The sequence below is a fragment of the Nothoprocta perdicaria genome, unplaced genomic scaffold (genome assembly GCF_003342845.1).
Source record: "Nothoprocta perdicaria isolate Ctin4 unplaced genomic scaffold, notPer1 scaffold_75, whole genome shotgun sequence".
In the NCBI taxonomy this organism is placed as follows: Eukaryota; Metazoa; Chordata; class Aves; order Tinamiformes; family Tinamidae; genus Nothoprocta; species Nothoprocta perdicaria.
In genome coordinates, this window is record NW_020456032.1 from 1,769,922 (window position 1) to 1,795,463 (window position 25,542).

Here is a 25,542-nt window from a genome sequence, read left to right on the forward strand (position 1 = left end):
TCTATATATATACTTTGTATAAATGTATCCATTTATATGGATTTTTGTGCGCATATACCTATGTGTCTTTTAATGTACATGGTATAAATATACATTTGTATGCATCTTTAAAAGTACTTTGAAATCATGTACGATCCAAATTGGTCTTTCCGAAAAATGTACTAAAACAAAGAGGTCTTTCATGAAGGTAGGAAGCTGTCCTAGCTACACATTGTTCTGGGGAGAAAAAAAATCTTTGAAAAGATTTTTAAAAAGAAAAAAATGATCTCAAGTGTTTGTTCAACAAAAACGCTGAACTCATAGGAAAAAAATAGAGGTAATTGTAATTTAAAATCTGGTTCAAGCATTTTCTGTGTCACACCATGTTGCTCTTAATAGGTCAGAATCTGCATGACTGGGCTTGGTATATTCAGCGTCAGAAATAAAACCACTGCCGTGTGGATTTGAGTGCATTAGATTCAAGTCAGGCTAAGCACAGTTCTTTACAGTAGCTTACACCTTTTCATGAATTAAAATGCTGCCTGGTTGAATGGCAGTGACTTCTATGTATATTCCTCATATTTGTGCTATAGGTTCTGAGTTGCAACTTTTGGAGTCAAATCCAGTCACATCCGGTTGGTCTGGAAAAGCCATATGGATTATAATGTAGAGCTTCAGCGTGAAGGGGTATGTAGGGAGCAGCCTCATACCTAACACTCAACCATGAGCCTTTAATAAAAGGTGTAAGCACTAACTTCAACATATATAATCTGCGACTGCTTAAGGTGGTAACACAGATCACAGAATTACAGAAGGTTCAAAGTCGGAAGGGACCTCTAGAGATCATTTAGTCCAACCTTCCTGCTCCAGCAGGGACACCCAGAGCACGGGGCACAGGGCGGCATTCAGATGGGTTTTGAAGACCTCCAGAGAAGGAGACTCCACAACCTGCCTGGGCAGCCTGTGCCAGGGCTCTGGCACCCTCCCAGGAAAGAAGTTCCTCCTCCCCTGGAGTGGAACTTGCTGTGATACCTTCCTACGAGATCCAGTGCTTGCCCAGCAGCCTGCCACCTCCTGCCTATGTTGAAAAATGATCTGTGTCCTTGTACTGCTGTCGATCAAGAAGCAGGCTTTTGAGCCAAGTGGTGGCCAAAGAAAACTTTCCCCTTTTCCTTGTTTCAGCAGGCTGGGGTGAAATGCCTACTGTCCACACGAAGGCCGAAGCTTCTTGGGGAGAGCCGGCCTCCCCCTCCGCTGCGGTTGATAATGGCACTTCGGCGTGGGGCAAGCCCCCCAGCAGTGGTACCGGGTGGGGAGAGAATCCTGCCGAGCCGGCGGGGACGTACGGAAGAACAAGCGCTCCAGCTGCTGCCCCAGCACTGTGCAAACCAGGTAACCACGCTCCGAGAAGAGCTCGGGGAAATGGGGCAGCCGTACGTGCCTTGCCTTCCACTTGTATTCCCCCAAAGCATTTTTTTTCTGTGCATTTAAATCAAAGGCTGTGTTAATAATTTTGTTTTCCAGAAGTCCAGAAGCTGTCGCAAAGCTTTAACATTCCAGTTACCAAATTCTCTCCCATGATAGCACGTTTAAAAATAGAAATACAGTGAATTTCCCCAGAAGATTTAATTATGCTCCCTGTAAGGTTTTCTGTTGTTGTTTGTGTGTGTACTTTGAAAGCAGTACCTTATAAATGCAAAGATATGGGAAAATAATGCAGAAAAATGAACAGCACTTATCCCTAGATCTTTAAAAGAAACCAGTATCGGGATGAGGAACAACTGAACTGGGTCAGGCTAGGATTGATTTTGGTAGGAAAAGAAACACCTGAGAGGGACGTGTCAAAACGTCACTGTTCTGTGAAGGTGAGGGAAGTGGATGTCCTGTTCATCTCTCAAAACTGTTCACAGCTTCAGGAACATGCTGAGCTACTTATTGCTTTGAAACTCTTAACTTATAAAATCCTTCCTTCTTTCAATACCCTGTAGGCTGCACTGGTTTTTAGCAGTTTCTTTGGGCTGTGGTGGTCTTCAGAGTCCTTTGCTTGTGTAAAATATGATACTGAGAGAGAATTGCGAGGTCCCAGAAACCTAAAGAGAGAGGATGGGAGGTCTTAAAATGTTTTGAGCTGAAGAAGAGGCCTTTGAGCTGAAGAAGAGGCACCTCATTGTCATCAGTTAATGTAAAGTGTTTGTGTTAGCCCTCTTCAGTCCCCGGTCTTCTGAGGTCTGAATGAGTTGGCTTCTGGCAGATGGTAGCCTTGAAATTCGGTTTTGCTCATCAGAAAAAAATGGCAGCTAAAATGGTGGGATTTGTGGAAAAAATTGTGCAGCAAAATTGTGTCGTCAGTACGTGGTCCTACTTCTGGTGCCTTGTCCCTCAGGATGCTTGAGTCATCCTACTCAGGAGAGAAAAGACTTGCTGTTACTGGATTTTTTTTCTTTTATGACAGGTTTTAGAGTATGTTTCTGTTTTTCTGGCTTCAAGGAAGGAGTCCTTGTAGTTTGATGCCCAATAAGCTCATTTTTGAACCTTTGGATCTCTTGAAAATACTTAGATGTTCATGTAGGGCTTGAAGGGATGTTACTGTAAAATTTGCACCAGGTGGAGTGATCTGCTTTTCTTTTCCCTCTCTCCACTCCCTTCAGCTTCAAAATCTATGCAAGAAGGCTGGGGCAGTGGTGGGGATGAAGTGAATCTCAGTACTAGTCAGTGGGAAGATGAAGAAGGAGATATGTGGAATAATACTGCCTCTCAAGAGAGCAGCTCCTCCTGTAATTCCTGGGGGAATGCCCCGAAGAAAGGACTTCAAAAGGTGGGTCAAAAACAAGGAGAGTCTCTGAAACTTCACAGAATTGCAATAGAGCATTTCTAACATCAGTTGTTGCGTGTATTCCTCCTAACATTAATACTTTGGATTCAATGGAAATTATTCCCTCGGGAATGGTGAAAATGTACCTGGTGATAGTGGGAAGGGGATTTAAGTACCATTCTGCTTACAAATGAAGTAAAAGCCTCTACTTGTAAGGACCAACATGCGCTGTTCTCCTGAAGTCTTTCACTTTTTGCTTGTTTTGGGGGATTCCTTGTCTCTCTTTTTGTTTTCGGTAGATTTTATAAACCTCAGTGTGTTCTGGGGAAATAATAGCATGTTAGCAAAGCAAATGGAAAAATCATAAGGAGGACTTTGAAACGTTTTCCGTGGTGCCAGAAAGCCAAACTGTGGTCTGTGGTGAAGTGGTCCATCAAAAACTATTTTCTCCTTACAAAAGAGAAATCGATAATTCTGTGGTGTTGTACTGTTAAGAGAACAAAAGTAGATTTGTATTAATGCCACATGCAACAGAGGACATGTGCAGTTAGGTTAGGATGTTTTCCATTGCCCAGAGGTTTTATGTGAGGAAAAAGCCAGCCCGCAAATCAAGGGAGCTAGGATTACATGTAGCCAGTTAGTTTGTTGTTCCCTTAGCCGCCGTAATTAGCCGGTGATTTGAGGTAGTATGGCTGTTTTTTCCCAATGGCCACATCCCAAAACAAGTGGGCGTTTGTCTCTTGGTAATTTCTGAAGAACTGAACTGAAAAGTACTCCTAGAGGATTTTACAAGAGAAAAGCTACAAGAGCTCTTTGAAAGTCTAAGCATTCTTGTCTGTTTTTTAAAAAATACCCTGGGCATTATGTTTATCCATTATGCCCATGGGAATGTTATGGGCGTAACATTCTTACCTTCCAGGTTGCAAAGTCGTTTTGGGGGAATGTTTTTCAGGAACTTTATGCTATTTCAGATTTTTTTTTTTTTTTTTTTCATCGTGCTCTTCAGTCAAGAGGAAAGATGAAAAATTTAAAGGTAGCTTTAATTCAGTGGTCAGCAAATCAAATAGAGCCATTCGACTGAGAGGAAATATTTATGTTTTGTGGGGGGAAGAGAATCTTAGCTATTTTGTTTGTAGGCTTCCTGTGTATGTTATAAATATCTGTACTAACAGTGCTTACAGTAGCATGTATTATTGAGAGGGAAAACTAGTCATATATTTGATCTGTATGCCATTAGCATGCTTATAGAAAATAGGCTATTAATGACATTTCCTGCTCACTTAACTCAGGGCATGAAGACATCTAGCAAGCAAGATGAGGCCTGGATCATGAACCGTCTGATAAAACAGCTCACAGACATGGGCTTCCCTGTGAGTAGTGTTCACGTTTCAGCATCTCCATGGCTCAGCTTCTGTAGCGTGCAGTTCTTTTTCTGATGGTTCCGGCTGTAGCTACAAAAAGAGAATTAGTCTTCCTCTTCTCAGGGAATTAGTTCTCTTATCTGCCTTTAGACATTTTCCCTAATTTCAGAAATTTACTGTAAATTAATAGATTGCTCTTTGAGATTGCTTGCTCATAGAGTCAACTTGATGATATCTGTAGAACTTCTGAAGTTCTGAGTTTTGCAACAACAGACTTTTGAACGTCAGTAATAATTCATAGTAAATCATAGTTACTTTTTTTTTTAACTTAATCCATATTGTTAACAGAGAGAGCCAGCGGAAGAGGCCTTGAAGAGCAACAATATGAATCTCGATCAGGCCATGAGTAAGTAGCTGTGTAACTAGATTTTTTTTTCTCTTTAAAAAATGCAACTTAATGATTCTGGAGTTTGATCTTTTCCAGCTTAATTGGATAACTTTTTTTTTTTTCTTAAGATTATTTGGGCTTTTTTAATGCAAGGCAATGTGGGTTTCAATCAAGATGGGCAGAGGTGTGAAGGGTTTAGTGCTTCCAAAGGCAAAATGTATAGTTTTCCGTTATAACGGGAGTGATTTGCAACAGATTTAGGAGTAGCTTCTAGAGTGTTTTGGTTTTCAGAGTCTTGGCAGCTCCAGTCTCTTGGCATCACCTTTGTTTTTCCATGTCTTGAAAATACGTCCTTGCTCTGTGTGAAGGTGCTCTGCTGGAAAAGAAGGTGGAAATGGACAAGCGTGGAATGGGGGTGACCGACTACAATGGAATGGTCACCAAATCCCTCGGCTGCCGCCCACCACCAATCTCCAAAGAGTCTTCCATGGACCGCCCCACTTTCCTTGACAAGGTAAGCTGAGAAATATGGATAACATGATAAAAATGGGTATGATTGACAAGTCAAAATTGGGCATGATGTAGAAATACTGATCATTTCCATGGTCTGCTTAGAAAGCTCAGTGACCAGTTTTCCAGGACCAGGTAATGACAGAGTAGAAGGCTACAGAAATCCGTGGTATCCAAGAAACAGCGTGTCTAAAGAAAAGGAGGAGGGGAACAGTGCAGCCAGGTCTGCAGCAGAAGGTGCAGTTCACAGCTTGAGGCAAAGTCCTAGACACGGACCCACCAAAGCACCTCATAATCCCCTGGAAAATGATTAATAGAGGAAGGGCAGTCTGCAGTGCCGTTCTTTTTTTTCATGGATTATTTGAAGTGGCAGGAAAGACAGTGAATGAATTTGGGCTTTTTTTTTCCTGAATGTAGAAGGCGGTACCTTATACAAACTGCACTGAAGCCAATTAATTTTATGTGGGCTGTTCACAGGATGTGAGGTAGTAAAGACATCTAATCTTGTTAGCACAGATTATATTAAAAGTTTCATGGACCCTGAATAATGATGATTTTCATGGTCCTCCACCTTATGCTTTCCCTTGTGATCTGAACTAAAGTGATGTCTTTTAAATTACGGTCCTAGGTGTGATAGGTTCCCAGGTACTGTGGTCAGAAAATCAGAGTGGCTCTTCAGATGCAGGTGTTAAGAGTAGAACAACTGATAAACACTGACCTTTTAATGGCAGCCGTTACTGTTGCTGCTGTATTTGCAGGCTAAACAGTTAACCATATGTTTGTTCTGGTGCAATGCAGACTGTAAGCAAGTTGATTTAAAAACAAGTGTATGATACAGCTTATTTACATTAATAAGGGAAAAATGAGTGCATTTATAAGATTTCCATGAGAGGGTCCTTGCATAGCAAAAGTTGTGATAGTTCAAATGCTGTCACAAGTGCTTGTTAGCATAGTATCATGGTAGTTTCCTCTATTAATGAATTCATTAGAAATATGCTTTTCCATTTATGAAGGGAATAATACTTTGTTCCTCAGGGCTACCTACTCACATTACAGTGGTATGGTAGCTTTTATGTTGTCCTTCCTTAAACCAGACTGAGCAGATTGTATTATTTTCAGCATTATCAAACTCAGCCCAGCTCTTCTTTCTGCTTTTTCTCTTCCTGCCACTCTAAAGTTCATCATTTATTCTTAATTGTGGCAAATCTATTTGTCTGTGGTGAATCTGAATGAATATGTTAACTGAAGGATCCTTCTCTTGATGAAGGGCACAAAATTAGTGCGTGTGTGCCAATTAACCTTCTCTTTCCTAGTTTAACAGTATCTTGAATAGTAACATTATTGCCAGAGAGAGAGGTTCATTATATGCCGCATAACGCATAATTATGGAAACATATGTTAAACACAAGTATTGAAAAGGGAGTACTAAAATCATTCATATTCATACAGCTAGTAAAATCTGTCATTCTAGGCATGATCTGTCACGATGGCTTGCTTATAATGAAGGAAATAATTGTGATTCCAAACTGTACTTGTTGCCACAGTGCTGAGCAAGTTGCTGAAGTGGATGAAACAAATGTAGTCTCTAAGAATAGGGTAGATTTTTCCAAAGATACTCTTTCCATATTTACATCTCCTGGTGCTGGAGCAGCTCCTCTTCAAAACATTCTTTTTTTGCCCTTTTGAGGCCCTATTTCAGAGCATGAAGGTGGAGCTGCCTCTTTCCCCAATTAGGTCATCCCTCTCTGCCACAGCTGCACGAAGCATCTGAGCCAAAATTCCTGATTTTACCTGTTCTCTTAGGAAGTCACTGCCCTTTTATTTGGCCTTGCCAAGTCTCCAGTAAGTTATGTAAGATTTCTGTTGCTGGTGAACTTGAAAACTGTGCTGATGGGCTCAGTGCTCCTGCTCTCCCAGCTGATTTTTTGAGCTCCCTTAAGTCTCAGTGCTGCTTCCACTGCATTTGCTTTGAAAGATAAAGTCAGCACTCACTTATTCAGATGAAGAAGTCGCCCAGATTGGTCTGTGCAACTAAACATCTCCTTTGAATTTCTGCCCTGACTTGTTCCTCCGAGCTTTGCCACACATGCTCTTTACTCTGCTTTGTTAATTGTATTATTTTTTTCAGGATATTATTTTGCCATGTAGCACCATGAAAGGAGAAGGGAGAAAGCCCAGTGGCTTGAAGAAAATAAGATCCAGCATAGCAGTGCCATGCTAATATACCATGATCTCAGCCACTTTATCTTTTACTAGGAGATGAGTAATTAGGTATCAAGTTTGCTTAAAGATGATACCTGATGTCTTCTGGAGCCATCACATCTGTAAAAACAAGCAGAAAAGAAAAAAGAAAAAAAAATTCCTGGTAGTCCAGAGTGTTTCAGAGGATCTTTGTATGACGCGTAGGCGCTTAAGTTGCATCTCCCTCCAGTGTGTTAGGACTCAACTTGCATGTGTGTTCTCATTGTAGCTATTGAGTGATGTTTCTTCTGACATGAGAAGAAACTCAGGTCTTCTTCAAGAAGAAACTTGTGGTTGGCAATGATCGGAACTGGCCCACTCTTCTACTGAAAATCCTGAACCATAATGAGGTTTCATTTAATGTTTTTTTAGCACAGTTAGATGCACCTGCTGTGTTCTAGACCATTGAGAAGATGTGTTATGTTTATCAAGGTGACAAAAGCAGAGCAGAGTGCTTTTTGTGCTTTCTTCTGTGTTGCTAGCTTTGAATCTTGTCTTAACCTTTGCCTTTATTCCAGACTGTTTTCCAAATTCTGAGAAATAGAGGAGTCTGTATGAAATACTCCCCTTACGAATGAAGTCTCTTTTTCAATATTATCTTATTTGCTGACGAGCTTTTCTTCCCCCTTGATGAGAAATCCAGGCCTACAAGTGTTGACTGCAGTCGGGCTCTTCCACAGAAGTTCTTTCTAGCTGACTAGACTATTTCTTCTTTTTAATACAAATACTATGGGGATTCTTTCAACCTTCTCCTTCCCAGTTGTCCCTAGTGAGTGTGAGAGCTTCTTCTCTTTGAGAAACTGAATGGGATATTTTATCATTTCATCGTCTTTCTAGTTCTTCTATTACCAAAAATAAAAATACTGATGATAAACCCATTTCTGGATATTGAAACTCTTGCAGTTTTCTTACACCCATACCTACCTGCTGTCAGGTTTGAAGGAATCCTGTTTTGTGGTGAAATTTCATCTCTTTAGCTTCCTTCTTTGCAAGACGATTTTGTTTCTGTTTTTAAGAAGTTACTTGTTTTTCTGCTGCTTTTGTAGCTGACTTTATGTGAAGCCCTTTGGCACATTCTGCAGTCTGGCGTCCATCTGTTCAGCTGTTTTGATTCATGAAGTGGCAGTTGTTGGCAAGGAACTGCCAGAATGTTCAGGAATCCTGTGCTAAATTGTCCATATCTCACAGAGATCCAAACCATCGAGTGGTGCTGCTTGCAGTCTGTGATACTCAGTATATAGGGCTCTTGTAAGATACTTCCCAAAGCCTTCCAAATAATGCATCATTAAGCCTATTATTGTGCTTCGCATTGGATCAGTGTAGAGGAAATGTTACCATTGCAGGATTTTACATGAAATCTTTTCAAAAAAATAAGTCTTGTGCTGCATACCGCGTGATTTGTACTATTAAAGAATAAAAGAAACTGAAAAAATAACTAGAGGTGATTGTCATTTGGTCTAGGCTGAGAATGGTGAGTCCTACTTGTTGACAGACTAAAATGCTAAAGAAATGAAGCAGTTTGGGTTCTGTTTGTAAGAGTGCAGGTTGGTGCACAGCCAGCACCCTTACAAAAAAATTCACGGGGCAAAATTAAAACCAAGCGAAAGGGTGGCAGTTAGAGGGAAGGATCATATTGTAAACACATGTCCGTGATGCAAGGAGAAATCCTTGAACCTGTTCCTGTCATGCAAGCTGCAGTTGTTTGTAGCGTGTGACTGCTGCCCAGCAGCATGTCAGACATGCCGAGCTGCAAGACCTTGGGGGTGTCATTAGAAAATGTCAGTGTCCGGCTCAGGAGAGCTGGGTGCCACCCCAGGTGCTGCAGCGCCTGCTCATAACGAAACTTTTGCTCTGCATTAAAGGGTAGCCATCATTTATGTGTTTTTTTCAGGGTTAACTCCGAATTCAACATTTACTTAGTACATTAGGTCATTTGTTTGGGTATCTGGTTAGAGGAGAGATCTGCTTTTTTTAACAGAAGATGTTTTTTAGTATCTCACGGTCTGCTGAGAGTTTGGGCTTATCAGTCGAAATAACCTCACTCCTCAGCTATAAAAAACCCTTTCTTTGGCAGCAAAGATGCTGCCTTAAAAATATCTCGTCTGGCAGGAGGCAAATTAAGGATTTTTTTTTCGCCCTGCATAGTTTTGGCGCTGTACTCGCCGCGTGGTGATACTTGATCCTGCCTGCTGCAGCCCTGTCTGACACAGAGTCAGTGCCTCCCTGTAATAAGACCTGGATTTGTACCTCTTGGGCCGGGGTTACGTGGTTTGTTTTACTTTCTGACTCGCTGTTTGACGGGGCTGCCATCTGCACCATGTCCTCGTTCAGTGGTTGATGACCAGGGGGACTCCTAAGCTCTTGCTGTAATCTAGGCTTTCCCTAGGGCAGGGGGAGATGTTAGGGGGAGGATGAGGCAGTGACTCAACACCCTTTTTAAAAAGACTGTACAGACAATGTAATAATTGCTGCTTTTAAATGATTTTATGCCATTGGAGAGGAGCATTTTGGAGTGGGTGTCAGTCGGGGCTGCATGAGTATTCCCAGACCTCCTGGGCAATGAGAATTCCCAGACTTCCTGGGCATGTGCGGGGCCTCTTCCCTCTGCACCCTCCAGAGCGGTGGTGCGGAGGGGCCCGTGGGAGGAGGTGCTGGCGGCTCTAGGCCCAGCTTTGCCCTGCTCCCCTTGCACCAGCAGCCCCAGCCTGGCACCTAGGGTCGCTCCCACCCGCGGGAGCGCCGGCCCGGGGGCTCCGCGCGCTTGTGCATGTAGCTGCGGCAACGTGGAGAAAAACAGTACCTTAACCCTGTTTCTCTTTTTTCTTCTTCCTTCACCCCATACTTTTTCATTCCTTATTATTCATACTTCTTTTTTTTTTCTTCTTTTCTTTTTCTTCTTTTTTTAAACCTTTTTTCAAATCTTTTTGCTCATCCACGCCTTCCTATATTTCCATGGGAACCTGTTCTGTGCGCTGCCCGCTGCTGGGTGCCGCGCGCAGCTCACCCTTTGTTTCTCCAATCAGGATGGCGGCCTAGTGGAAGAGCCCACTACTTCACCATTTTTGCCTTCACCAAGCCTGAAGCTCCCCCTTTCAAACAGTGCACTCCCTAATCAGACCCTGGGCGGGATTGCCTCAGGGCTGGGCATGCAAAACTTGAATTCTTCTAGACAGGTAAGGCCACTTGCAGAGACCACAACTCACCTTCCCGCTCCTTCCGTCCCCCTTTGGAAGCACTGGCTCCAAGTGGAAACGAGGACTCAATCTATGTGCACGGAGTGGGGATAAAACAGCAGAGAAACAACCTGCTGCATAAACATTTTTGCTTTATGGGATGTAAAACAAGTGCTTGGGTGTAATTAGCCTCCTCATTACATGCAGCCATTGAGAAGAGACTCTGGTGTTATGGATTTACGCTAGTGAGCTGTACAGCCCTGCCGTGATTGATGGAGCTCTCTGTTTCGGAGGCGTTGCTGCTTGTCACGGGGTGGCTGCAGTTCCTCTCTCCTGGCTGGCGTGGTTATTCAGCGACGAGATGGCTGAGGAGCCATGGGGCTTTTTGTTCCTGTCGTAACTGTCAAGGCAGCTCGTTGCTTTGACAGGTGGAAGAAAGCAACTGCTGGCCACCTAAAGTGCTGTGACAGGAGGGATGCTCAGTCCCCACGACAGGGCACACGGAAAGGGACTGAGAGGGGAAAGGAGATGGAAGGGGAGATTGCTAAACACTCCGAGATGGAGACTGATATATAAATACCAAGAGGTCCTAAACTCAAGAAAGGTCACTTTTGTCATAAAATCCAAGGACCTGCTAAGATAGGAAAAAGCAACCCAGAACAAACAAAACATGAATGACACGAAACAACTGTGTCGTTCTGCTGTGGCCTTTGTTACCTATATTCTATTCAGGTTAATTCATATTTAAACGTAGTAAAGTGCTTAGAACCGTGTTTCCTGAGGTAATGCTTGTGCAGCACTTGCAACCCATTAAACCTATCTTTGAGAAGCAGGGACAGCACTAATATTATGCCCATCATCAGTGGCCTTGGAAAATGACTGTGTACAAGAACAGCCTAGATAATTTAGCATTTAAGATGCTGAGAGCTTAATAATTGCACTCCCCTATCCCTTCCCACGTCAGAACAAAGACATTTGGCGAGTGCTTCTTCTTGTTCCTCTCCTGGCCCTCTGAGGTTGTTCCTGATACAATGGATATCCTGCCTTCTGCGCAGACACCATGCAAAGCTTTGGCAGGTTTGGGCTGCTGTGGAATTAGGGTGATCTTTGGCACGCCTCATTCTAAACCTGATAGTCCAGAAAGCTGCATCTATCACTTTCTTTATTCATGCCTGCCATTTGCATTGAGGATGAAGGCTGTGCAGACGAGTAATGTCCAGGCGGTGTTGGGCGGTGCATTTAAATGCCAGTGTCTCTCCTGTCCTTTGCAGATACCGAGTGGCAATCTGGGTATGTTTGGCAATAGCGGAGCAGCACAAGCCAGGACCATGCAACAGCCGCAGCAACCGCCAGTGCAACCTCTTAATTCATCCCAGCCTAGTCTTCGTGCTCAAGTGCCTCAGTTTCTATCCCCTCAGGTTAGATGAAATTTCTTCTTCCCTATTTTCTTTTTCCCAGAGTTTTCCTATATGCTTTCTCTTCTCCATTTTGATTCTCTCGTGCTCTTGATTCTGCTGTTTCCTTGCAATTCCTGTGTTGATTTACTAGCCCATGAGCATTGCTAGGTTCTCGTATTTTGTCAATTTGTGCAGATTCTTTCCTTCCTTTTTTTGCATGAGCAGTATTTTTAGATAGCCGAGGGGTTTGTTCTCTGCTTTTTTTTTTCTGTAATGGACATTTGGCTGCTGTTACTAAGATTTGTATTTTAGCCTCCTGTTATTTTTTGATGGTTCATGTGCAAACTCTGAGAATAGTCGTGTTATTCAGCCCATGTCTTGTGACTCTTTATTTATGGTTTACACTGTTGTCACTGTTAGCAGCGAATAGGCAGTATTTAATGCACCTCTCTTTCCCAGGTTCAAGCACAGCTTTTGCAGTTTGCAGCAAAAAACATTGGTCTCAACCCTGCACTATTAACCTCGCCAATTAATCCTCAGCATATGACGATGTTGAACCAGCTCTATCAGCTACAGCTGGTGAGTTAAAAGACGTGGTAAATAAGCTCTGAATGAGAACTGGAGGCATGGAGATAACATAGGAGAAATGCTAACTAAACTCATAAATGGGAGTGACGTACCTTTGAAACAAGTCAGATGGTGTTTTGTTTGGTAGAGTCTTTTTAAAGAAACGAAACCATGTTTTGTACCTCAGGCTTTATAAATAAGCGTTTGTAGAATAATTAATCCTTTCAAACTAATAAGTGAAATGTGAAGTGAGTTGTAGTCACGCTGGTGTGAGTAAGACAGCATATCTTTGAAACAGCTTTAATGTGTGTATTAAATGCCAGCATATCTAACTGATTGACCAACTGTGAAACTGCTGTGTATCTGTCACAGCATAAGGCGAGAAATTTTGGCAGTTTTAGTTACCTGAAGAACTTCATTCAGCTGCCTTAATAAATAATAAAGCGTGGGATAAATTTCTTGTAATGATGGCATCACATCATATGCTAAGAACAACTTGTTTTTGAAGGGCTGTGTACTGCTGCTACATTTAAAAGTAAAATGATTGATAAATACATATTCAGGTTTTTTTTAACCAAAACTGATATATCTTGCTAATTGTATGTCAGTATTTTCTAAGGTTCAATGTGAGGCTATCGTGTGTGACAAACTACCTCAGTAGCTAATGTCATGTGATAGTTGTTGAAACCTTGTGTTCGTGTTTGTTACCACTGTTCAATTTTGATCTGCTTTCCCAATTTTGAGGAGAACAGAGTTGGTCTCATACCATGGTGATAATTTGGCAGCACACAGCTATTTGAAAAATACCTATGCAGGACTCAATTTGCATTTTAAATTCAAGTGATCCTGAGAAAGAATACGTTGAAAAAAGACTTTACAACCCAATTAACCCATTAATACTGTGAATTTTTTTTGGTATAAGGAAACATTTAATGTAAACAAGCTTATGATTAGTGCTGTATGGTTTAATCTTGATTTTAACAGATTAAATGCAATGTTCTGTCAGAACTAATAGTTGTAACTCAGCAGTAATTTCATTCTTGTGTCTGATTTTGGACAAAAATCTCTGCACTTAAATATATTTTAAAATACATTTATTACAAGATTGTTGCTTTTGCTTCATGAACAGTTTTCAGGAAACTCCCGGAGTTGGGTCTTTTTTTATAATTTACAAGAGCAGTGTCAGGCAGGCGTGTCAGGCTTGTTGTATATGGCCAGACCTCTGACCTCTCATTCCCATCCTGTAGGCGTACCAACGTTTACAAATCCAGCAGCAGATGTTACAGGCTCAGCGTAATGTTTCCGGACCCATGAGACAACAGGAGCAGCAAGTAGGTTTAACAGCTAACTTAATTTCACCATTAGAGTTTGATTTCAGTAGCAGCAAGAGATTGTACTGTGTTGCACCATACCAGCTAAAGTATCCTTCGAAACAATTACATAGAGCCTGATTTGAATGATAAAAAGGAAAGAATACTAGAATAATAATGCTGCCTCACAGCATTCAGCTATTGGATGGAAGCCATTCAATTCTCAATTCAGTCGAATTTTACTTGTTAAGAGAGATCTGTTGTGTTATTTCAATGCAAAAAAAGTGGCACAAGAAGTCCAGTGTCCCTTTGTTCCCTGTGCATTTATTCGTTCTTTCTCTTTTGTTGCCAGGTTGCACGTACAATCAATAACATGCAGCAGCAGATCCAGCAGCACCAGCGCCAGCTGGCCCAGGCCCTGCTTATGAAGCAGCAGCCTCCCCCTCCACATCTATCTTTGCACCCCTCTGCAGGCAAATCAGCCATGGATAGCTTTTCACCCCATCCCCAGGCTCCCGGCCTACCTGACCTGCAGACCAAAGAGCAACAGTCTTCACCGAACACCTTTGCTCCTTACCCTCTTGGTGGGTGTCCTGCATGAAAGCCTTTCAGTGTTGAAAAGGCAAAGAGTTTGTATTTTGTTCTTTCAGTGTCCAGCTACTTTGGACATAAAAAGAAATTGGAAATTCAGAAGTCTTATTTAGTAAACAACATCAAAATTATTAAGTCATAGTGCATGTCTGCCTGCTAGCTATACAGGTGAGCCTTACTTGCTCATTTATACACTGCTTCTGAAGAAGGAAAATAGTGCAAGCGATTAGACATTTCAGAAACGTGACAGGTAACGAAAAATGGAACTCTTTGGTCACTGCAAGCTAAAGAGAAGGCTCTTGACGTGCACCAATCTTCAGAAACTTAAATAATAGCTTCAAAGAAATATTGCATGTCTACTGTGGCTGATGCAAGAGGTAATAATCTTTCCTTGTATCAAAAGAGATCTAGTTGAAGATCAAGGATCTCTTAATCTAAGGAAAGTACTGAAATAAATTGCCTAGGAGGGCTCTGAAGGTTTCATTACTGGTCATTTCTGGTAGATTAGAGATCGGTGAGATACGATTTCAAAATAATTGATCCAACTTTGAGACAGGTTGAACAGAGCAATTTGTTTCCTAGGGTTGTTTCGTGTATGCCAAAGACTTCCCTTATGACACAGGGAAATTCATGTAATCTCTTTGTGCCATTCTTTATGCTCTGTACAACAGAACTGCCAAGCTTTATCTGTCATGTAGCTAATAAAAAGGTAATTCTGACTGCTATGGGGAGCTGTTATAGCAGGAATGCCAAAAGGCAAAAGAATTTATGAATTAAGAGCCAACACTAAGAATTTCCTCTCATATTTCAGCTGTCTGTGATCTGCTAATGTTCACAATTACATATCTAAAAGAATCCAGGTTCATATCATGCAAACCTGTCAAAATTCTTCCCTAACTTACATGAATATAGAAATGAAATCCAAGTCTACATGATTTTATTCTCTATATTCAAATATATACCCAAGTAGTATAATGCCGACTCTGATGAATAATAGCTGATCTTCTGTATGACTGGTAAGTTACTCACTGTGAGGAGTTCTTAACACTGCTAAGAAGCTAAAATGATCTGCAAGATAAAGGTGTGCCAGGAGGACTTTAGCAACGCTTTAGTATTTGGTACAAAATGCTTCAAATTCTTCACTAGTTTAAACTTTGCATTCCAGTGTGTTCTTTCAGAATGCCTTTCTGGGACTGAAAGTAGAAACACTGGCAGCATTAAAATACGTTTGTATAGGTTTGGATTTTTCCTCTTAGCAGTGTCTTAAAAATTTCCAAATTTGCTGTAAATTGGTTTCCCCATAAAAGAAAAAATTCTGAAAACAGACTGAAAATGTAAATTGCTGTAAGTATGTAACTGTATTTGAAAATCATTGTTTAGTAATTCCTTTGACTGGATTTTTAAGCACAAAAATTTACCTTTTTGTAATCCACCAGTATATTGTGTATATCTAACGACCTCTTTCACCTTAGCTGGACTGAACCCGAACATGAATGTAAATAACATGGACATTACTGGTGGTTTGTCAGTGAAGGACACTTCTCAGTCCCAGTCTCGCCTTCCTCAGTGGACACACCCCAACTCAATGGATAATCTGTCCAGTGCTGCTTCTTCGCTTGACCAGAACTCCAGCAAGCACGGTATGGCACATTGAACCTGCGTGTCCATCGGGCTTTTTGAGACTTGGGTCACATTGGAATTGTACTTTTCTTTCCTTTCTTTTTTTCTTCTTTAAGACTTGATAAAGTATTGCTACAAAGCACCCTTTCAGGCTGTAATGTTTTAAAATGTTTTCTCTAGTCACACTCAACAGTAGGCAGAAAATCTTCAGTTTCTGCTACTACCTTTGTGTAAAATTCCTCTTTTTCTTTTTATTGGTGAATTTTATTGGTCAGAAAATGGGATTTCAAGCAAAGCGAACCGTTAGTGCTGGCGATATATGCAAACATCTTCCGTAAACTTCCCTTTACTCCAGGTCTGCGTATCTTTGTTCCAAAAATCATTACATTGGCGTTTTTGACGTCACCTTTTTTCTAATACATCTCAACCGAGACCTCATAAACCTTTCACAGCCAGTCAGGCATGAAGGCACAATGGATCATGTAATACATATAATACATATATGTGCATTGGGAAGTAGGGACACAGACTTCATAGTGTTCTAAAAGTAATTGCTAATCTGTTGTAGAATTCGTCTTTTTTTTTCCCATGGGATGAGCTGCTTTAAAAAGAAGAAAGAACACATGCACACACACACACAAAACTACCTGGATTCCAAAGAGTTACCTGACAGTTTAAAAAAGCTTTCAAAATATATGCTTTTAAATGCATCTGATACCTTTATCCCTATCAGTATCCAATATCCTGAGGCCTTTTTTCCCTAGTCCTTTTAGAACAGGATACTCCATGAACTTGACATTATCCTGTTTTTTATTACCAGCAGTACAAAGTATTTTACATAGCAGTGTTTTTTGGGTTTTTTTTTTTCTTGCAGTTGTACTGCTTATGCTAAATTACTGTTTGATATTTTGTAAGAAGCCAAGAACTGCCGATTCAAGTCAGCCACACAGCCAGTAATGAGTATCTAAGGAAGGATGAGCACAGGGCATTGCCTACAGTGATCTTTCTTAATATGCTGCCTCAGCAAATTTCTGTTTACAGACTTAGTAATGATTTGAATTACTTAGTGTCTGTTTGGCAGTGAGCTAATCTGAATTTCTTTAGCTAACCAGAAAGCCTAGATTAATGTACCAGTGGTGCACCCCACAGTTGTAATTCCTAGTAAGGCTGTAAAGCTGTTAAGCCCTGCATGCTGTGTTTACTTCTTTTTTTAAAGAGCATAATAACCAAATACAGGCTCAGAAGAAATTCCATGCTGAAAAATCAATCTTCTCCTAAACAAAGCTTTGGCGTTTCATTCCTTTCAGGTGCTATCCCTGGAGGTTTGAGTATTGGTCCTCCGGGAAAGTCCTCCATTGATGACTCCTACGGCCGGTATGATCTGATCCAAAACAGTGAGTCACCAGCCAGTCCACCTGTAGCTGTTCCTCACAGCTGGTCACGTGCCAAAACTGATAGTGATAAGATTTCCAATGGCTCCAGCATAAACTGGCCACCAGGTAACAAAACACAATGCTTTCATGTTAAACTCATTCACCTCTTTGAAAACTATTGTTGGCTTTATGTATTGAACCTTCTTACCTTTTGATAACTATGGAAGAAGTTAGAATGAAGAATTATGACCTTATCCACTACTGATTCTTTTAATTTTTGGAACAGAATTTCATCCAGGAGTGCCATGGAAAGGACTGCAGAACATTGACCCTGAAAACGACCCTGATGTTACTCCTGGAAGCGTTCCGACTGGGCCCACCATAAACACCACCATACAGGATGTTAATCGCTATCTTCTCAAAAGTGGAGGTAAACACACATATTTCTTATAAACTTTCATGGTCACTGGACGTTCTCCTGCGCTCTGTAATTCCTGACACTTGGTTTTGCACAAGATTTTGCTCCACATACTGACCAATCTCTTACCTATATGAAATAGTCATAAAATATTAATAATTTCCATGGTTGTTGCAGATCATAGAATCATAGAATGGTTAAGGTTGGAAGGGACCTCTAGAGATCATCTAGTCCAACCTTCCTGCTCAAGCAGGGGCAGATGCAGCAAGCTGCTGTCAAGCACAATTTTTGCCTCATTAAAAGCTCAAACAGGAAAAGAAATTAGACCTGTGTTAACCTAAAAAACCTCAAAACTGACAAAAAAAAGGAATTAGCTTGAAAATTAATGTTTCCCAATGCCGTTTTTATTTTTTTTTCCAGTTATGTTTAGTCCAAAATTAAAAGGGCATTCTCTAGAATGATAAAACAGTAAGACAGTACTGTTTACCAGCTAGATCCTATGAAGGATGGCTTGGTTTAATTGTGGTTAGTATGCCACAAGAGGCAAGCAATCTGAAGAAAAACGTCCATTTAGAGCACTGTGGTATGCACAGGAGGTTTCCAGTCAGGTTGTCAGGAAGACTTGTGAAGATGAAAAATGTATATTTTGTTAGAGTAGTTAAATGAGTGATATCAGCACATCTTAAAAATCGGAGTTGTCCTTGAAACTGGTTTCCAGCTCTGAACTTGCTAGTTCGAATGGAAGGACATGGAACCTGCGGGAAAGGAAGCATTGGGGTTTCATTGCCTGGAATAATGTGGAGTTGTGTCTCTCACTGGCTTTGAAACTGCCAGAAAGGAATCTTTATTTAAGCTGAAACATCAAGTATTTATGTGCATGGGTAATGATGAATTAACTTTTAATGACCCCAGTGTACTTTCAGTTGCAGGCAACCCAAAACGTTTGAAGTAATCTTTGCAGTGCTAAATAGAACAGTACAAAAATGTAATTCAGCCAAAGTTGAGATCAGATACATCTGACAAATTCTCCCTTTAGGCCAAAAACATAGCATTGCAAAGCTACACCTGTATGTCAGATGACAGCTGCTGCAGGTCTTATTTCTTTATAGAGGGAAAATACATACCAGCTCTGTCAGTATATAATCTATCTATGGAGCGAAGAAATAATTAAACTGCATAACTGAATGTCAGTAGATGACCTGTGCAGAGGTAAACAGCCTCCAAGAGAAAAAACCTTGTGAAAAAGCAGTGACTGTTGGGGTCCGTAGCTTCCTTTGCTCATCAGCTTTTTATCTTTTTAACGTAAATAATGCAATTTTAATTAAAGTGTCATTATTGAATCAGTTTCTGATAGGTGTGTAAGTCTAGCTGTTGGCAATTTTAAAAATCCACAGCACTCTTGTTAGCACTGCTTCATATGAGGTAGAGACTTTTCATGGCATGTTGCCAGGAAGAGACCAGCTTCAAATATTAAACATTCTGCAAAACAAAGACTATGTTAACAGAGCTGAAAACCACTCACGGTGGTATGTGCCATGCTTGCACTGTGCCCTTAGAAATACACCAAACCTAAGCTTGGGTTTGGGTTTGGCTTGCCCTGGTGGCTGATGAAGTTTTAGCGGATCATGTGCTACAAACTAGAAGTCTTAGGGAAATGAAATCAGGATCCTTTCCAGCACTGTGAGGTGGATCTGCTGAATCTGGTACAGTTCCTTTCCCCCCAGAGAGGTGTCTGCGTAGGGAATGGGTTATAGCAAGAGAAGGCCTCTATATTTAGCTATTTGCTTGAGACTGATGTCTGTTTTGATAGGTCCTGTGGGACCCAGTAAGTCTGGATAAAGTAAAGTTTGGGTTTAGTTACAGCTGAGCATGAAACCTATGTTGTTTATTGAACTCTGAGAGATGAGATTGTCCTTTTATGTCCTCCCTTTTATGTACCTCAGTGCATCACTCTGTGCCTTTTTCCAAAGAACTTGCCTATTTTTATTAGTCGGTTGAGGACACTTGAGTATCACTGTATGTCAGTAATGATAAATCACCTGAGATTAATCACTCAATTTTTGTTGGTGGCTAGAGAGAGCACTTCCAGCGCTTTTGGTCTTTGTAATGAAGATGTTTTATTTTATGTTCAGTTTCTTTTCTCTGCTGCAGGTTAGGAAATTGTATGTGTGCTTAGATCCTCAGATTGTAAATGATTTACCAAGATGGTTCCAGGCTATTTCCTTTAATGTTACTAGTTTGGAAAGAGCCTGCTAAAATATATCTTTGTCTTACCATAAGTCTGCAAAAAATAAAGATCTTTGTGGGCTTTAGAATGTGGAAGTGCTTACCTCAAGTAATTCAGGACAAATCACTCATGGTAAGAGATTAGTTTATCATATACATCTGTGCTCATCTACAGTTGCCATTGCTCAAGTCAGCTGGTAAAGAACCTTTATAAATAATGCCTGTTCCTTGAGACTAAACAGTTTAACACTGATATTTTAGTCATGCATATTAAAGGAAATGCAGGATTTGTCTTCTGCACAGTCACTAATACATTTGCCACTGTGGCAACTTTCTTCTCTTCTCCACTAAAGATTTCTGCTTCACTTTATCATGCCTTCTATTCTGTAACATTTCATTCCTAGAATTCAGAGACCAGGCCGATTCAGGAAAATAACTCGCATGGTTTGTATTTGCACACGATCGAGTTGCTTATGTCACACCAAACCTCATTATGCCCATCTTTCTTAGCTGCTTCTTTGCTGGTTCTGCAGGGTCATCCCCAACATCATCTCAGAATGCCACGCTGCCTTCATCGAGTGCCTGGCCGCTTAGTGCCTCCGGCTACAGTAGCTCTTTCAGCAGCATTGCATCCGCACCTAGCATTGCAGGTACGAAAAACGGCCTTTCTACTTTCCCATTCCTCCACATTCTGGGAAAAGGCCCTAGAAAAGTGCTCCTTCCCAGTTACCACAGTAGCGCTGCTGCAGACACAAGCACGTTTTGAAGTCCCATGGTAGGTGGCTCCTGGCAGCTCCTCACCCTGAGCATTGTATGGCATTCCTGGAATTGTGCTAAGGAAAAATGCCTTTACTCCACATGCTGCCCTGTGCTGCCACTGTGGGTTGGTACCTAGGTCTCTTAATTACACTTTTGATTGCAGCTTTGAGGGAGGTGTGTCCTGTTCTCTAGGACCTCAGTAGCAACGCTGTTACTAGACCCTTCCAGTAAGCAGAGAAGGGTCAATTGTCCTGTCAATTGTCAGAGAAGGGAATTGTCAATAAATCCACATTTAAAGCTGAACCGTCTTTAACTTAGGAAAAAGTTTAGTAGGAGGTGCTCTGCTGTGGAGGGGCTTGTTTGTTTGTTTGCTTTAGGAAGCTTCCTAAAGAACAAGTTCATTCTGTGGGCGTGTCCTCTTAGTTAAGTAGATTAAGCATATGTTTAAAAGTCTTTAAATAGCCACTCCAAAGCCTGATGCACCCTATATGCCTGAGCTTGCAGATGATCTAGATAACGTGACTTGTCCCAATCTTTTTAATGAGCTGTTAATTCTGAAGCCTCTCTCTCTGCAAGTCACAGGAACTTTGCTTGCTAGCTGGCTTCCTAAATATCTAATTTATCCCATTAGAAAAATATGCAGGAGCTGTTGTGTGGATTGTATTATCAGTATTGTATTTAATCAAAGAAAACCCTCCACTTTGAATAAATGAAGCTGCAACCTCCAGGTCAAACTGCAGAATGCACTTCATGCTCTCAGAAAACAAAAAGCTTTTGTTTGAAAGGTTCTGCTCCAATGAAAGCAAAGAAAACGAAAGCAGTGGCTTGCTTTTCTTCTAACTGCTATGCATTTCTGCTTTATTTCCTATTATTTTTTTGCAGTCTCATCTAATCTTTGTGTTAACCCCATGAGAAGTAGTGGCATAGCAACATCTAATCTGTGGTAATGTGCATGTATCATGCATTGAATTGCAAGCAGAGCTGCTCTGAGTTCGAAAAATCAGGCTGCTTCCTTCCCCTGCCCCCCTTTTTTTTCTCCTGTTAATGTCTCAGTCATCATTGCTAAATGCTTTTTGGTACTACAGTTTACAGAAAGCTGAGGACCGGTTGCCCTCTTGCTCAAATTATTATAATTCAATATAAAATCATAATATAAATAGTCAAATTGAGGCCATGGTTTGGTGATTGGCAAATTAGGCTCAAGAGCTGCTCTCAGAAAATCTGTGCCTAACTGCATAGCACTTACTCTGCCAGTTCAAAATGGATTTAAAAAAATTTATAACTCAGTTTTGCATCTTGGACTTGGGCAGACCAAATTCCTTGCTGCAGCTGACAGAAAGGCATTGGGCCAGCATAAATACAACAACTCATCACAGTCCCTTCTGGTCACCTGTGGGCTGCTGGTGGTAGTGACAGTGGGAATGTGGTGTGACCAGGCAGCTGGACTCTACTTTCAGAACATGTGTTGGTACAAGGAAGAAAGAGGAGTGCAAATCCAGAGGTCAGGTGTTTCTGTGGGTTTTGTTTCAGTATGTGTAAATTGGTTTTTTTTGGAAATTTGTTTTGTGTGAAGCTCTGAATGCAGAATTGTGCTTTTTTGTTGTCATGTTTTTCTCTCATTTTAGAAGGCTCTGAATTTGAGTACAAAAAGTGGTTAAATTCCATTCAACGTATGAGAGAGAGAATTTTGAAGTTTTTGATTTCGATGAAATTAGATTTCAAATGCTCAAGTCTATCCTTTAGTCTTTTTTTTTTTCCTGTTGTCCAGTCTTTATGAGAAAGAGAAATAGTAGGAGGTAGAAAAAAGGGGACTTTACATGAAAGTATACAGTCTAAAAAGTGTACCAAATTACTTGAACATGTAGACAGTAGTATAATAAATTCAGTGGGAGTAGGATTTTTGTCTTTTATTCCATTTCTCTCCTACATAGATGGAAAAAGCACAGTTGTTGCAGAAGCCTGAAGATTACCCATCCTATTTAGCTTAAACCCTGGCTGCTAACTAACAATACACGTATTTTTTTTCTGTTGCAGGTAAATTGTCAGACATCAAGTCGACATGGTCCTCTGGCCCGATCTCTCACACGCAAGCCTCTTTATCCCATGAACTATGGAAGGTACCCAGAAACACTACTGCTCCTACAAGACCACCTCCAGGCTTAACCAACACCAAGCCATCATCTACTTGGGGTGCCAGTCCGCTGGGTTGGACCAGCTCTTACTCCTCCGGTACGTCTCAATTCTGTATTTTCTATTAATGCAGTGTCTTCATTTTGTAGTTGGTCACGTTCATTCTCTGGGGTGCACAGGGGAGCACCCCGAAGTTTCGCATTAGGCTGCAAGTACTTGAGGCTCGATATAAGCAAGATCACATCTGTTTCAAGGATGGAGCATACATTTATTTTACATAGGATAGGATATAAATTGGAGTATCATCAGTCAGATGATCATATTAGTAATTTTACCAATGAATTGCCAAATAATTTCACTCCACCAAGGGTTTTTTTTTTCCATTCAGTTAACTTTTAAAAATAGCTTTTGGATCTGTTGGCATGGATATGAAGCATTTAGGACTTGAGGATTGCCTTATGTTTTTCATGCAGTCTCTTTCTTTAGGTGTGATTATTTTGTTTATTTACAAATTAGGTAAATTATGAATATGGCTCTGTCAACATGTATCATGCTTGTTTACAGAGTGTTATCTGCTCCAAAATAAATGTTCCACCTATTTTATCCAGCTGTTTTATTAATCTGGCCTCAGTGAGCTTGGAATTGAATGTTCTTCCCTGCTGTTGCCATTTTTTTGTGTGGTTTTCATAGTTTTCAGCCTGCTTTTCTCATCAAAACCCCACCTGGTGGGCACATAGTGCTGGTGCCTGCGTCCTCTCTGGAGCCTGAGTGTGGTCACCCACATGACTGGAGAAGTACTGCGGTTTTTCAAATGCCACTAATAAATGTCAAGCCTGCTCAAGTTCTCATTGTAAAACACCAGACTGAGCTTGGAAAAGCAGGTTTCGCCGGTTGTATCCTGGTATCTTTAATCAGAACATTGTCAGTGCGGAAATATCTGTTTTGAAAACGTTCATACACAGTAATGTATCACTGGCAGAACAGCAGAGCGCTGCAGTGCTATAAAAACCCGTAATAGCAAGCAGCAATCTGGGCTTGGACATCTGAATAGCTTTTAAAAGGTGTCTTCCAATTTAACTCTGCTGTAACCTGCAGATGCAGTTTGTGGCAGTGACATACCTTGTTTTCCAGTCGCTACTTTGGGAATACGAAAAATGCTACAGATCTTTTAAATGTAACAGAAATAACTTTTCATCCAGCAACCTTTCATTTCAGAGAAGACCGTAAATCAGCATGGGGGTAACTGTTGTTAAATTGTTTTCGGTAGCAATTACGCTTGCTCTGTTGTGTTGCAGTTCCAGATGAGTTTCCTTATTGCCATGTGCTGCCTATATCATGGCAAAATATTTTGTTTGCAATTTTGTAGGTTCTGCATGGAGTACTGACAGCTCAGGAAGAACAAGCAGCTGGCTGGTTCTTCGAAACCTCACACCCCAGGTAAATGCAATTATATGTAGCTAGGTATGAAAAGAAGCTTCTTATACTTAAGAAATTGTTGGAAGAACCCTTACCAACCTTGGCCATTTAGTTTATTTGAAAGGAAAATACATTATTCCACATTTGTTATGAGTGTCTGCCTTCTACGGGGAATCGGTAAAGCTCTTACAGAGTGAGCCAAATGGGAACTTGAGGAGTATGTAATTAGTCATTCATTGTACACGAATTATGCATGTGTGTAAGTTTGGAAGTGAATGATATCTTAAGGCAGATTCAGAGACTTAAGCTCTTTTTCCTGTGGATTTATCTCTTGAGTCTGTCGAATCCTCTCATCCTCCCCACAGAATCCTTCACTTGTAAGGAGGAACATAAGCCCGAAAGCAATGAATGCAGACATCCAAAGTGATCTAGAAAAAAAAAATGTTATATTTATGAACAGTTCATTTTTCATTTGACTTATCCGTAGACTTTATATGATAAATACAGCTAGTATCACCAGTAGCACCAATGCTAGTATCACCAGAAATTTTGTGTACAGAGAAGTCTTGAAAAGACAAGATGTCTCACTTCAGCCAAGACAGTCTGTAGCTAAAGTGATGCTGTAGAACGATCTTTTTTTTTTCTTTTAGGTGCACTTCTTTGCTTTTAGAATTGTTTGGTTAGTGAGCATGGCAAGTAAAATCACAAAGATGCAAATAACCATTTGTCCTTGCTCTCTTGCCAGATCGATGGTTCCACACTGCGGACACTGTGTTTGCAGCATGGCCCTCTAATAACATTCCACCTGAACCTGACCCAAGGGAACGCTGTGGTCCGATACAGTTCCAAGGAAGAGGCAGCCAAGGCCCAAAAGTCTCTGCATATGTACGTTTTTGCCCTGTCTTTCCTTAGATACGAAGCCAGTTACATCTCAGAATGTACTTTTTAAATTATTTGTTTGCTGAGATTCAGAACTCATCACTAGGTAGTTTAATCTGAATTTGGAAATTGCCTAATGAGAGAGCTGCACAGAGGAATCAAGTAATTGCAGGACACTGCACATACAATGACCTCAGTGAGAGCTGTATAAGGATCTGCGCCTCAAGCACTTCTGTAGCGAGGATCTGGAATTCCTCAGCCATCTAGACAGTCCAGGCCAGCAAAAGGGAAGATAGATTTGTATGAAAAGGAATAACACAGCTGGTATACTGTGGTATGATTGCAGTAAATTCATGTGACCACTGCTTTTAATTTCAGTGTTCTTCAAAATT

At 40.9% G+C, this 25,542-nt stretch overlaps 1 protein-coding gene across 6 annotated transcripts in view; it reads left to right on the forward strand.

Annotated features, from left to right (window-relative positions):
• Positions 1-25,542, forward strand: part of TNRC6C (trinucleotide repeat containing 6C) — a 49,783-nt gene that overhangs the window by 23,013 nt on the left and 1,228 nt on the right. For 2 of the 6 annotated variants that reach the window (XM_026051377.1, XM_026051382.1), the window contains exons 3-19: positions 1,162-1,371; positions 2,628-2,794; positions 4,081-4,161; positions 4,501-4,558; positions 4,909-5,054; positions 10,291-10,464; positions 11,736-11,882; positions 12,321-12,440; positions 13,676-13,759; positions 14,091-14,322; positions 15,802-15,969; positions 17,257-17,448; positions 17,609-17,752; positions 20,500-20,616; positions 22,760-22,954; positions 24,222-24,292; positions 25,017-25,156. In XM_026051377.1, coding sequence (XP_025907162.1) covers positions 1,162-1,371; positions 2,628-2,794; positions 4,081-4,161; positions 4,501-4,558; positions 4,909-5,054; positions 10,291-10,464; positions 11,736-11,882; positions 12,321-12,440; positions 13,676-13,759; positions 14,091-14,322; positions 15,802-15,969; positions 17,257-17,448; positions 17,609-17,752; positions 20,500-20,616; positions 22,760-22,954; positions 24,222-24,292; positions 25,017-25,156 — 2,446 coding nt within the window. The remainder of the gene's footprint in view (positions 1-1,161; positions 1,372-2,627; positions 2,795-4,080; positions 4,162-4,500; positions 4,559-4,908; positions 5,055-10,290; positions 10,465-11,735; positions 11,883-12,320; positions 12,441-13,675; positions 13,760-14,090; positions 14,323-15,801; positions 15,970-17,256; positions 17,449-17,608; positions 17,753-20,499; positions 20,617-22,759; positions 22,955-24,221; positions 24,293-25,016; positions 25,157-25,542) is intronic. The other 4 variants (XM_026051379.1, XM_026051378.1, XM_026051380.1 and 1 more) reach the window with 4 other exon arrangements.